The sequence below is a fragment of the Mesoplodon mirus genome (assembly GCF_964341445.2).
Source record: "Mesoplodon mirus genome assembly, chromosome: 2".
In the NCBI taxonomy this organism is placed as follows: Eukaryota; Metazoa; Chordata; class Mammalia; order Artiodactyla; family Ziphiidae; genus Mesoplodon; species Mesoplodon mirus.
Window position 1 is genome coordinate 7244684 of NC_138977.1, and position 14795 is coordinate 7259478.

At 46.4% G+C, this 14795-nt stretch overlaps 1 protein-coding gene across 2 annotated transcripts in view; it reads right to left on the reverse strand.

Moving 5' to 3' along the window:
* ARHGAP10 (Rho GTPase activating protein 10) overlaps window positions 1–14795 on the reverse strand; it is a 337729-nt gene that overhangs the window by 12772 nt on the left and 310162 nt on the right. For both annotated transcript variants that reach the window (XM_082605670.1, XM_082605669.1), the window contains one exon: window positions 14346–14505. In XM_082605670.1, the coding sequence (XP_082461796.1) occupies window positions 14346–14505 (160 nt within the window). The remainder of the gene's footprint in view (window positions 1–14345; window positions 14506–14795) is intronic.

The following is a 14795-nucleotide window of genomic DNA, read 5'->3' on the forward strand; positions in this document are numbered from 1 at the left end:
GGATGAGGCAGGAAGCGGTTAAATACACTCAAGACCTAAGACCTGAATTCTCGCCTCAGCCAGTAGAGGCCAGGCGATGTTTCACAGGTGTCTCCAAAAGCAACCTGCCAACATTTTTTTTTTTTTTTTGGAAGACAAGAAATTGTAAACATGAGTTTCTTTATATAAACCACCTCCTACTTTCCAGAATTTGGGTTTTGTTTTGTTTTTTGGTAATAAGGATCAAAAAATATTTTTTAACTATTTAATTCTTTAAAAGATAATACTTAAAATTTTCTCAAAAAGCAGTAAAGTATTCCTTTGAAAGGAGAATTTCTGACATTGTCTTTCTCTTCTTTGACTTAAAACCTTTTAGAGGAACCCTAGGCATTTGGGAAACGGCAGCCCAGAGCAAAGGTCTGGCAGTTTTTCTCAGCCTGGGCCTCCGAAGAGAAGGAGCCCTAAGGCGTCCATGTACATAATGAATTAACACCTCTCCTGCATGTCTAGAACTGTTCTAGTGACCCACGTGTTGGGAGACAATTCAATATGGGTCTCTAGTGTTTCTGCACTTCTAGTGAGCAAAGGCTGGATTATCTTTTCAAGGATGTTTTCAGAGCACAGAGCCTTGGAAGATCAAGTTGTGTCTTCCCCTGGCGTGAAGAGCAGGCTTTACTGTCCGTCATAAAAGATCTGATCTTCCTGAGCTCTGGGTTTTTCTCTCTTGCTAACACTCCACAGGCAGGTGTTATCTGGGCCACGGGGCATCACCCTGTGGAAACTGGGACTCAGATTAATACTCTGAGGACTGCTATGGCTGTGATTAGTACCATCCTTTGACTCTGACCAGGAGCCCAGTGTCTTCTGCCAGCATCCTTGGAATCATGGCAGGCCAATGCGGGACCCTGCAAAGCAGAGTCAAATTTCAGATGTCACAGTTCTTGACAGCATCCTTGGGAGCACTGAGAAAATACCCAGGGCATTTTTTGTATTCTGTGGTTCAGAGGAGAACCCTGGCTAAGAAAGTCTTTGGGTTAAAGATCAGAACTGGTAGGTGATCTAAGAATTAAAAAGCCCATTGCCTGCTAGAACACATGGAATATTTCAAGTGTTCTCTCCTACCACTTCCCACATTTAAGCATTTAAAACAACAACAACAACTATTTGATTCCTTCTTCCTCCTGCCCCTTTAACTATGGATTTTTGATGAGCAAGACTGGCATGATCACAAACCACCGATTTTATTGAATAGTGAGCTGCTGAGCAATTATAAAAAAGCACCTAAAGTGCCATGTTTCCTGAAAGCCAAGCTGTGGTTTGCAAAAATGCAGGCAGAAGTCTACTCTTCCTGAAAAGTTCAGAAACCACATTTACCAAAACAGAAATAAATTACAGAGAAATATGAATATGTTTCTCTGCTCTCTTCCCAATTTCACACACTAAACTGAAAGCGTCATGACTCCTCTCTGTCTTCGGGGCAAAAGAGCCAATCTCCCTTTGAGGAGAAATGTCTCCTTCTCAAAGAAAAGGAAGAAATGGGAACAGGAGGGTTTCACTAAAAGCACAGAGATTTCCTCCTGCTAACTCAGAAACTCGACCTCGAAAACTTTCTGACCGTGGAAGGCTACCTGGTATTCCTAAGGCAATGGGAAGTCTCCTGCCTGGGGGCGGGGCAGGTGGAGGGGCTGGGGAGTGGAACACACATTTGTGAAGGTAACTAGCGAATTCTCTCCACTAAGGAGAATCAGCACTCTTGCCTTGGGAAAACAGGTCTGCACGTCAGGGAAAGACCGTGTAGCTTTCACGATGGGGAGGAATAAACCCTCAATAACATGAAATTATGACCATTTCTGTGTATGTGTACACTTTACAGAGTTCATTTTTCTGAAAATGTAACAAATCAGAGGTATATGCTGCTTGGGATTCAAACTGTGACCCGATCGTCTCCAATACCAGACTCCACGCGCCATGCATATTAAAAAAAACCTTTTGGCAGCAGAAAAGCACAAACATTTCAGAAATGGGGGAGGGGACTTAGGGCCTTCACTGTTAAAATTCGACAACAGCTGCACCAGTCACCAGAGAATGTCTGCCTCTAACAAACATTTCTTGCAAAGCATAGGCAGGTCAGGCTCTGGGCAGTGCTGGCAATACAACTGCCCGATTCCAGGCTCTGGGAGCACAGAGCATAATTTAGCATTTGAGGGAGGATACATATCAGGAAAAGAAATGACTGCTTCTCTGAAATGATGAATTCCCCCAAATACCAAGATATTTGCGGATGGCTTTTATGATGTCGGCATCAAATCAGAATTTTGCACCGGAAGGAAAGATTTTAAAACCTCATTTGCAAGGTCTCCGAGCAGAAGCTAACACATCAGTGAAATGATCTTTCATTCCAGGCTGGGAAACAACGTACAGCATAAGTCTAGGACAGCTGTCCTGGGCAAAAGTGTTTGAAAATGCTAATAAAGACAGAAGGAAATATTGTCCATCGGTATATTATGGGAAATCTCTGTTCAAATAAACGCCACCGTTCTTCTTTAAGTGCCAGAGAGGGGGCATTCCCCAGCCAGCACGCTGTTGGTTCCAAGTGAGCACCGTGAGGGACACAGCCGTGGGGAGAAGCATGCACCTGTGACAAGTGGCCATAATCTACAGCACTGGGCTGGGAGGACATCACTGATCATTGGGAGGGTTCGAACTGGACCCTGTTTGCTCATCACTCTTGGTCTGAGAATTACCTGTCAGGCCCCATGCCTGCCCTGGGGACACCCAGGGAACTCTACCAGCTGTTTTCCATGAGCACCCAGTCAGGTGAGAAGAGAATGACAAACTGATGATCATGACGCAGTGTGATGAGCGCCACATAATAGAAAGGTGGCCAGGGTCCCGCAGGAGAACAGAGGAGGGAGCAGCTGCCACATGGGCAGCCAGGGAGGCTTTCCGCCCGGAGCCCATGGCACCATTGTCAGTATCATCACGCCCTCCCTACATCCTGGCACAGTCGGTGTTGTGCCAGGCACAACTGGCACGCGTTAATTCACTCATTCCCAGCTATGCTACCGTTCCACGTGACACATGAGAAGCCGAGAGCAGAAAGGTGACGGCGACTTACTCAAGGTCAATGTCGGGTCAAAGCCCCGTTTTGACAAGACCGCACGGAGCTCACAGCCTCAAGTCCCTCCGAGCGAGCGGCTGGAGTGGGACACAAGGAGCTGAATGGAGAGACAGGAGAGTCAGAGGCACTCAGGGCACAGGCCCACTGAGGCAGATGCTCACAGGCAGGGCGACTGAAGGATTTTAATCACACCGGTTACAATTGCATGAAACGCCGCCACTCTACACAGACCCTGGGTTCCAAAGACAGCCTTGGCAGTGGGCCCATTTGCAGTTTCCTAATCTCCCTCAGCTTGTTCCTTTTTTTGTTTAAAAAAAAAAAGGAGTAGGGCTTCCCTGGTGACGCAGTGGTGGAGAGTCCGCCTGCCGATGCAGGGGACACAGGTTCGTGCCCCGGTCCGGGAAGATCCCACATGCCGTGGAGCGGCTGGGCCCGTGAGCCATGGCCGCTGAGCCTGTGCGTCCAGAGCCTGTGCTCCGCAACGGGAGAGGCCGCAACAGTGAGAGGTCCGCGTACCGCAAAAAAAAAAAAAAAAAGAAAAAGAGAAAAATGAGGCAGGAGGGGAAGGGAGAGCGAGGGGAGGACACGTGTCACTCTCAGAGGCTGGGGCAGAGCTGGCCTTATCAGCCTTGGCTGAGGGTCAGCCACAACTGAAACGTGGAAGAGTAACAATCTCCCTGGTCTCAGTGTCCTTAGCTAAAATGAAAGTAAGTGTTAACAGGCTGGGTGGCAGTAAGATGTAAGTAAGACGACAGGTATAAAGCACCCAGCAGGAGAACAGTGAGCACTCAACAGGTGAAGCCCTTCTTATGAGCATTAGGTCTATCGCCTCTGCTTTGCAAGCTTACATCTTCACCAATGAATCATTTTCTTTACCAAAAGACAATGAACTCTGTCAAAGGGAAAAAACTATAAATATTAAGTAAATGTCACCATTGGGGGAAAAAAGTTGCTAAGTGCAGTATGATTGCATATGATCCAAGACTGAATCCTGGAACAAAAGGACATGAGTGAAACAATGAGTGAAACAGAAATAAAGTTTGTATGTAATAGTATTGTACCAATGTGAATTTCCTGGTTTTAACCAAAGTACCATGGTTCGGTGTAAGATGTCAGTAGTAGAAGCCGGGTGAAGGGTCTATGGGAACTCTCTATACTATCTTTGTAAATTTTCTGTAAATCTAAAACTATTTCAAAATAAAAAAATTTTTTTAACAACAGGTTGTAAAAAGAATAACCCCAAATAAAATTTTCAATCACTGAAGCACTAAAAAACCTTTTGAAATTATGATCACACACTTGAAGGCATCCAAAAGCCATAAGGAAAATTTTGGTTAGTTCAATGACATGAAAGGATTCCTAAGAACTACGTTTAAAAATCACTTGGACCGCCCATCTGAAACACGGCCATTAACCACAACTGTTGAAACTGGTTTTGAAGGAGTGTGGGCTTTTCCAGAAAGATCAGTTTTGTTTATAGATTAGATCGAGGTCAGCAAACTTTTTCTGCAAAAAGCCAGACGATAAATACTTCAGGGTCTGCAGGCTGTAGGTCTCGCAACTCCTTAACCCTGCCATCATAGCAGCAGGAAAGCAGTCACAGACACAATGTAAATGACTGGGTGGCTGTGTTCCAATAAAACTTTATTTATTGAAAAAAACAGGCAGTGGTGGGCCACAGTTTGCTCACCCCTGGATGAGATGGACCAGATGCGAATCCATTTCGTAGTGGAGAGTTGGAGGAGGTGAAGATAATGATGTTAGTAAACTCCCTTGGGCTCGAGAAGCCCACTCGCCTTCCTCCATCCTCACTGGCTTTGCAGCGTGGGGACTCCTGTGTGTGCCAAAAGCCGATCTGCAAGCACCCAGGGCTTTCCTGCAGCAGAAGCTCTCCTGACTAATTGCTCAAGATCACCTCCCATGCAGGAGGCAGACAGCCAATAGATCAAGCCAGCACGTAAAAGCAAGAACTCAGTCCCCCTTGAGAAAAAGGAGGGAGGTGGGCGGGGAGAGGAGGAAAGGCACGGAAGGAAATCTCTCCAACACAGATAAGACAGAACCTTTTGAGGCTGGATACAACCACACTGAACACTCAGTCCTCACCCCCCAGGAGGCTGGACCTGCTGGGGGGGTTTCCCTCCTTGACAAGAAAGGACACCACTACCTAGTCAGCCCATATCTTACAAAGTTCACCCCCAGGCTGATCATTTTCTCGGGCTTTGCTATGAGAGAACTGAGAGTTGCACCTCTGACTGATCTTTCCCTCAAAGTGCTCCTTGAATTGCATTTCTCTTCCTTCCAGATGATCACTGTGGAATCAGGGACCAGGCTTGAGCTTTAGCTTGCTAGCCGAACAGAAAAGGAGCTGCAGCTGCGTTTCAGAGAATTATGGGGCTGTAGAGAGGTCTCAGCACTGTGGTCCTGCAGGGCAACTGACGGGAATATTTCCACAAGCTCAGTTCGTATGTGGAAGACAGCCAACATGAGGGTGGAACATATAAAACAGGGGCTCCCAAGCACAGCTCAAAAGGGGTACAGCACTACTCTGCTAAGAAAATCCTCTGGTTACTTACCAAGCTGTTTTACGGGTTACCTGTCATGATGGGTGAGTTTCCCATACTGCTCAGAACAGTTTAGAGAGCTGGCTGGGTCCCGCTGGGAACCCCATGCCTTGGTCATGAGCTACACAAGGGCCCTATTCTCCAAAGCTTCTACAGAGGAGGTTTCTACACAGCGAGGCAACGGCAGGAGCCCCGGGTTCTCCTGGTATAACTACTGTAAATGCTGGAAACAATGCAACTTCAGGTCAACACTAAAGGCTTCTCCAGGACTAGAGAGCCTATTTTCCCTAAGCCATTTAGTGGGGAGATTACATAACTGATGAACCAGGAAGTTGGGTCAAGTTCAACTAAGAATATTAAATTAAGCTCTCGGAGGAAAGGAAAATGCAAGCAGGGGGCCGCCTAGGGCTCCCAGAGGAGCCGTGACTGGGTTTTATTACATGTGGTACCTTGAAACCTCACAACAATCCAGAGGGCTGGGTGCTGTTACTCCCCCTTTGCAGATAATCTTGCTAAGCCTTGGTTTGCTGAAGTAATTATATAAGGCCTCCAAGGTTTTAAGTGGCAGAGAAGAATGCAAAGCCAGGCTTGTTTGACTCTAAAATCAGTGCTTTACCAGTCTACACCGCGGTCTTCCAACTCACAGAAAGCTCACGAGGCCCCTGCCTGCATTTCAATACTGAGACCCAGCCAACCAGTCCATGAACAGCAAATGATACATTACAATAGCAAAAACCAATGAAACAAAAAAGAAAAGCAGAAACAAAACAAGACTAATGAGAAGACTTAATTTTTGTTTGTTTGTTTGAATCTTAAGCAGTAGAGCAGCTACTACAAAAATTCAGACGAGCGTCTTTAATTTGGAAAGTCAACTTTTCATGACGGGGCTTTAAAGTTAGATGAATGACCAACTATTTGGCTTGAAACTAAAATCTCTGAATTCCAGAACCTGTAGTTAGAGCACAGCAAAGGAAGAGGTGAATCAGGCCACGTGCAAGTGCCAAGTACACAATACAAATACCAAAAATGCCCTAGCAAGACACAAGGGACATGTATGGAAGGCTGTGAGGATGCTAGGCGGTCAGTTGGGATGGCGTAATTTCTATAGTGAGTTGGAGAGAAGATTGAAGAAGAGGTAGAGGACAAAGTTACCCACCACCACCACCCCAATGAGTGGGAATAGACTGAGGGTCGATGGCCAAGCATGGGGGCCCCGAGATTAGCTTCAAGAGCTTTACCAGATATCACGTTCCTCATAAAAAGATTACGGATGCTGCTCTGTTGCAAAATATCAAATTTCCAAGTCTCCCAGCTCTGCTGCAGGGGAGGATGCCGTCCTCCACAAATCTCAGCCAAAGGTGTTGGATGGTGAATGTGCCGCAATTCAGATTCAAGGGTGTATTCCCCATAGATAACTATAAACCACAGCAACATGTCTTAACACACGGTCAGCGCTCCCTCTTCAAAACAAGGGCAGCGGCCAGCTGACAGCCGCCGTTAGCTCACTGGGTCTCAGACTTGGGGGAAAACTACAATTGAACGACGTTCCCATATGCCACCAGACTTTCCATACCGACAGTAGAACAAGTCCAAGGGAACCACAGATCACGAGGGCAGACAGATCAGGGTCATAACCTTTCTCTGCCTCTTCCTAGTCATGTGGCTTGGGGCACATTTCTGACCTTCCTTGTGCCTCCATTTCTCTATCTTTAAAAATGAACATAGTTCTACCTCACTGGGTCTGAGGTGAGGATCAACATGACACAGTTATAAAGCAGCTACAACACAGTCTGTGGCCCCCGAGACTTAATGCTCCACAGACTTTTTTTTTTTTTTTTTTTTGCGGTACGCGGGCCTCTCTGTGGCCCCTCCCGTTGCGGAGCACAGGCTCTGGACACACAGGCTCAGCGGCCATGGCTCACGGGCCGAGCTGCTCCGCAGCACGTGGGATCTTCCCGGACCAGGGCACGAACCCGCGTCCCCCGCATCGGCAGGCGGACTCTCAACCACTGTGCCACCAGGGAAGCCCGCTCCACAGTCTTTGATTCTGAGAAATGCAAGAGAGGATATACCACATCAAGCCTTCTCTGCAGCCTCTCACCACCAGCCACTGCTGACGCAGAAGCTTCTGCCCTCTCTAAGTCCCCAGCCCCCAGCAGGTCCAGATGGGGCTAACCTCAGGGCAGAAGTCACAAGGCTGCCGGGGCTCACAGCAAGGCGGTCTACCTCTGCTCATCCGCCCTGTGCTTCCCTACGAGCTATCTTAGACCTCCATCTTTCTGAACCCACCAGGGACTTGGCCACTCACTTAGGTATGGGAGACTGGCTTCCAACCCACTCCTCACAGCACCCAGCACCACATGTAGGCACCAGCTCTACTAGAGACGCCGGTCAACGGGACCCACCACTTTCTGTAACCAGGGTCCACCTACAGGTAAGCAGAGAAGAAAAGGTGCTCCCCTTATTAGGATATGATGTCCTAACTAGCCAATAAAGATGCTGGAAATGCCTATGATGGGCAATTCACTTTGGGGGGTTAAATACCACTGTCTCCTGATCTCTTTTTAAATCTACATAACTTGTCTCCCCTTTTTACAAAAGCCATATGTGCTCATCTTAGTCAAGTTAGCAAAAAAGCAGATATGCACCCCCCAAAAAAAAGAGAGAGAGAGAGAGAGAAAACTTTTAAAAGATAAATTCCCTATTTTCTTTTGAAACAATCAAAATTTAAGACATCAACTTCTAGGGTGAACTGACTGCCCTGGCAGGGTTGGGAGCAGTAAAGTCAAGGAGCAATGGGGTTGAGGAAGCCCTCCCTGAAGAGGTGGAGGAGAGGGAGAACAGAAAGAAAGAGAGACGAAGGGAAGAGGTGAAGACAAAGTTTGCCTATGACTGCTACCTTATAATGTCTAAGTGTGCCCCCAAATTCACCAAAACCTGTTAAAAACTGTTTAAGGTGATTATTTTTCTGAACTTCAGACAAATCACTCATGGTTTGTTGTCACAGACACAAAGCCAGTTTAAGGGGTACTTTGCTATCTCCCCGCAAAATTCATCAACTCCCTGAAAAGCAATCATGGAACCAAGTCATCTCAAATGCCAAGTAGCTGTCTATGGGAAACCTCTATCTGTTTGCCCAGTTTAAAGGAAGTAAGTTATTATTTCATAGACAAGAATAAAAATGGTCACCAGTGAGTACACACAAAGTCCACAGAGGACATGCACAAGGCTGTAAGTGGGCATGGGAGCTTACCGCCTAATGACTTTAACCAACTAGTACCAAGCCTTGGGAGGCAGGTATCTCTGATGCACAACAGAGGCTCAGGGCAGCATCGGGGAGAGACATGTTAGGAACACCTTCACATTCAGGATAAACCAAACCAAGCCAAGCCTCTCACTGGGTGGGAGAGAAGGATCTATTGCCCTCCCAGCCTTCCAGAGCACAAATTGAGTTACATGTCAGGGTACCAACATTCCCAGCTACAAAGAACTATTCTAAGATGCTGCTACCATCTTGACTATGGACACGTGCTAGCAGGAGGTGCTCCTTTTCATTTGAAATCTGTAGAGGAAGCAGATGACAAGGCCTGGTATCTACTTACAAGAGATTTTCTTTTGTGGCAGAAAACCTAAAAGAATTACTTATCAAGGACCTGCTCCATCATTTAAAAATGAAGAGAAAACTACTTTATTGGGGAAAAAATGACTTTGGAACATTTGAAATACCTTGACCTATGATGTAACGTCCTCCAAGGAGACTGAGCTAGCAATTCTTTACTGGCAATGAAGTCACCCATCACCTTACTTGAGTGTACAGGTAAGGAATAGCCACAGATTGATTGACTGCAATGAATAATACCCACAAGTCATAAACATCAGCAGAAACCTAAGAAATCCAATTCTGCTGGATTGTTTTCTACCTGTCAGAGACAACAGCTGTATTTACACACTGCCTATAACAGAATATCAGCTGCTGTAGGTTTTCCTGCATAAATTTGCCTTCTGGTAGCTGGGGTCATGGCATTTCTGTACAATAGAGCTACTGGGGTCCTATGTGATCTACATACATTTGGGCTTCATTTTTCAGGACCGAAGATAAGGCAAGTGTAAGTTTTGGAACAGAGAGTCACCACTCTGGATTAAAACCAAGCAGTCCAGGCAGTGCCTCCTTTTTAAGGCTCTGAGAAGAGTTTTAATGACTACACAGCAACTTCGGTTTTATTAAAAGGGCTCTTAATCAGATTTACTCAGATCCTACTATAATCAATACTGTAAAGCTGGTATACAGAGATGATGGATTTTAAAAAAAAAGAAACAAAAAGAAAAGCACACACAATGAAAACTAAATTTATAAGTGCTAAGGAAATAAAGAAAAATGCTATAAAGAGAAAATGGTAAGATTAATTCTGTGAAATTCCCAAAGAGTTTTAAATTGCCTAAGAGACATTCAATGATACACAGAAAGAAATAAGACTTCCAAAAGAAAAGCATTTTTATAAATGCATAATAATTTAAATGGGTAATAAAATATTTATTAATAACTATGTCAATATCACTAAAAAGTTCAAAGAGTATGAGACCCAATTTTGTCATCAAGAATTTTATGATCAAGGGTGGTACAGTGGTTAAGAATCCGCCTGCCAATGCGGGGGACACAGGTTCAAGCCCTGCTCCGGGAAGATCCCACATGCCATGGAGCAACTAAGCTCATGTGCCACAACCACTGAGCCTGCGCTCTAGAGCCCGTGAACCACAACTACTGAAGCCCGCGTGCCACAACTACTGAGCCTGCGGGCCATAACTACTGAAGCCCATGCGCCTAGAGCCCGTGCTCCACAACAAGAGAAGCCACCTTAATGAGAAGCCCACACACCATGACAAGGAGTAGCTCCCACTCGCTGCAACTAGAGAAAGTCTGTGCACAGCAATGAAGACCCAATGCAGCCATAAATTAATTAATTAATTAAATCCATTAAAAAAATAATTTTATGATCGATCTTGGAGTGAGGGAAAGATTGGATAGTGTTATGCATCTAATGTTTGTGACCCCCCCCAAATTTGCATGTTGAAACCCTACCCCCTCCCATGGGATGGTGTTAGGAGGTGGGGCCTTTGGGAGAAAATTAGGGTGCAATGAGAGTGGAATGCTCATGAATGGGATCAGTGTCCTTCTAAGATCCACGAGACAGCCTGCTTCCGCTCTCTGCTCTCCACCATGTGAGGATACGTGAGAAGTGAGTAGTCTGTACACTGGAAGCAGCCTCCCACTTCAACCCAGCCAGGCTGACACCCTGACCTTGGACATCCAGCCTCCTAAACTGTGGGAAATAAATTCCCGCTCTTCATAAGCCACTCAATCAAAGTATTTTGGTTACAGCAGCCCAAACTGAATAAGATTGATAGATAAGCAGGCAGGCAGATGGAGACACTGATGTAGATACCTAGATAGACGCACACATATACTACTATCAAATAACAATAAAAGGTAAGTACTAACTAGTACTAGAAGGGGATCGTTTTCTAACATCACGTATTGGGTATAGACAGAGGAAGGGATTAGTCCAAACCCTCCAGTAGACTAGAGCCCTAGAGAAGGCTACCTGAAAGTGAGAACTAAATGAGATCCTCAAGACAGGTCAAGATTGTCTTGAGCAGAAAGGAAGGGAGACAGACATTTCAGGCAGAGGGAATCAAAGTTTGCAGGGGGCACCCAAGGGCTGCTTGAAGACAACAAACACACAATCCTAGGAAGAGAGAGGAGGGGAGGGGAGGGGAGGGGAGGGAGGGAGGGGGGGGAGGGAGGGAGGGGAGGGGAGGGGAGGAAGGGGAGGAAGGGGAGGGAGGGGAGGGGAGGGGAGATGAAGGGAAGAGAGGGGAGATAAAGGGAGGGGAGGGGAGGGGAGATGAAGGGAAGAGGGGAGATAAAGGGAGGGGAGGGGAAATGAAGGGAAGGGAGGGGAGATGAAGGGAGGGGAGGGGAGGGGCGGGGAGGGGAGAGGAGATGAAGGGAGGGGAGATGAAGGAAGGGGCAGGGAGATGAAGGGAGGGGAGGGGGGAGGGGAGAGGAGATGAAGGGAGGGGAGGGGAGAGGAGATGAAGGGAGGGGAGGGGAGAGGAGAGGGAGGGGGAGGGGAGGGAGGGGAGGGGAGAGGGAGGGGGAGGGGAGGGAGGGGAGGGGAGAGGAGATGAAGGGAGGGGAGGGGAGGGGAGAGGAGAGGGAGGGGGAGGGGAGGGAGGGGAGGGGAGAGGAGATGAAGGGAGGGGAGGGGAGAGGAGAGGGAGGGGGAGGGGAGGGAGGGGAGGGAGGGGAAGGGAGGGGAGGGGAGAGGAGATGAAGGGAGAGGAGGGGAGGGAGGGGAGGGGAGGGGAGAGGAGATGAAGGGAGGGAGAGGAGGGGAGAGGAGGGGAGGGGAGAGGAGATGAAGGGAGGGGAGGGGAGAGGAGATGAAGGGAGGGGAGAGGAGGGGAGGGAGGGGAGGGGGGAGGGGAGGGGAGGGAGGGGAGGGGAGAGGAGATGAAGGGAGGGGAGGGGAGGGGAGAGGGGAAAGGAGACAAAAGGAAAGAAAAAAGAAGGAAGCACTGTCACTTCTCCTAACTACACTCCTCAGAGAAGCTGTTTACATCAGCACATGCCTAGAACCATGCGGGGAGGGGCGGACAGGAGTCTATGTCAGGGTTTGCCAAACATCATCGGGGAAAACGTTAGAAATACGCATTTTCAGGCTCTCCCCAATCCTAAGCGTCACTATGGTGTGGGCCCAGCACCTTGGGCTGCAAAAGCCCTGCAGGGGGTCCTCATTGTCCTCAAGTGTGAGAGGCACTCCCCGACTTCATGAGAAATCTGCACTGAGATATGCTTACAAGTAAGTCCTTTAAAAGATACACAGGAATTCTATTATATATATGTAAGAGAGAGATGCGTTTTATCCAGTGCCCAGAAAACAAAAAATCAAGCTCTTCAAGTAGCAGGAAGTCTCCATTATAACAAAAATCTCCTTTCCAGACTTGTTTCAACTACTTCTTTGGCCCCCTCCCTTTCGGGCCTCTCAAAGGTTGGAGTGCTTTCCATGACATTTTAAAATGTGTATGAATAGGAAGCTGGGGGGATTCACTCCTCATCTGATTTATGACCAAAACTATCAAGCTCTTCATGTTTCAGCCATGGACGTGCTGTGAGCTGAGCACTGCCTGCATCGTGGCTTGGAATGTCACTTCTCCACAGAACCACTGTGGAGTAAGAAGCACTGACTAGAATGCTCTCCACTGACTGTGACAGACACTTACTGACAGGAATAATTAGAGACCTGGTTTGTGCTTTAAAACACACACGCGTGCACACACACATACCCCAAATTCCACTGCCACAGTGCCCGGCACTGCAGAGGCTGGGTTCCTATGTTACCACTGTCACTGTTGCTTGTGGCACAAAAGTGAAAGAGTATTTTTATTTTGAAAAAAGAATAGTAAAAATGATAGGCCTGTTTGAGTACTCTGTGGTTTAAATCCACAATACACAGTCTTCAGGATTTAAATATACATACAGGACAAGGTTGAGGGGAAAAAAATCTCATCTGGAGAACGCGTACCCATATTTTGAGTTCCACTTGGATTTTCGGTTAGATTTTCAAAGTCTTCAGGTCACCCCCAAATTTTAGCATACCAAACTTCTCCCAGCCTCTTGTAATACTTAATAAGTTCATAATGAGTTCATGTGAATCCAGCAGTAACTATAAAAAGCCAAGTGATGTGAGAAACACTCTCCAATTCCATTTAAAGTCCCAAGAAGGCCCAGTAGAATGACATCATTATCTATGACTTATTTTAAGCAACTCTGAGTTTTTGAAAACATTTTTTTTTTTAACTTTAAAGACAGGACACCCAAATACTCTCAGGCTGAATTATAGATGTATTTTTGGATGTCATTTGACTGACTAACCAAGTAATGTCATGTAATTATTAGCAGAGTTCTTTTTTTTTTTTTTTTTTTTCCTTTTCTGAGCATCTGTTTGAAATCTGATGCTCCGTACCACCACCACCCTGCATTTACTCCACAGCCTCAGGAAGGAGAGAAAGACAAACCCTCATGTAGTCAAACCAGGTCCATGGTATTTTGTTTGTATTGGTATTATTTGTCCTAATACACCTGAGCTGATCTGCTCATAGTTGGCACTCAACCAAACTGAGAAACTAAGATCAGGTATTTCATCCATCAATTGTCAATTATGCAGGGTGCTATGGAGTAAACAGAGCAGGACACTAGCATAAAGCTTGCAAAAATTCATATAACTAAGATATCATCCAGTAGAAAGCCTTGAAAGCCCACTGATCACAATGCATGCATTTGCATCTTTCTAAAAGTTTGCAATAACTAGCGAGAAAACATCCCGAGCAGGACAATAACAAACTTCCTTCGTGCAACCCCAAACTGCCATGAATTGAACTTAAAACAGATTTGAAATAGCACCTGCCCACCCCTTCCATACTGGGAACACAGACACCCTATTAAAGAAAGGCCTTGTTTTATGGACCCTTCTCCTTTTGGCAGCCCCACTAATTAGAGAACAAAGGTCTTGAGATCTAACGGCTTCAGTATCGACCTGCCACATAAACTTCAAAATGAAGAGCCACTTTCATTTCAGGGCCCTGCTTCCCTCAGCACCAAACAGAAAAGCACGGCTACTTACGCAGTGGATGCCCAGTCCCCAAAGGTACCCCCATCTGCAAGAAGGTGGTTTTTGTCTGGTCCAGGGGGCCCATGGGCAGCGGCAGCCATGGGAGATGGGGAGAAAAATGAGTCCAGGCTGCTGAGAGGAGTGTCCTCCTTAGGAAGATTGGGACGGTCACCTGGGGAGGAGAAAAAGCCATCAACTTTCAAATACTCAGAGGAGAAAAAAAAAACTCCACCAATAACTACATGGTATCACTTGATTAGTCAATCAAATTATATCCAAAATTACATTTACAATGCAGCCTGAGAGTATTTTGGTGCCCTGGCTTTAGGGATTTTGGTGTGTTTTTTTCTGTTTTTAATTTTAACCAAAGATGCTTAAAATAAATTATAGATAATACAAAGTGAGGAGTGTTTTCCCCACAAGAAAAAACAATAATCAAAATCAGATCAAACGGAAGATGAA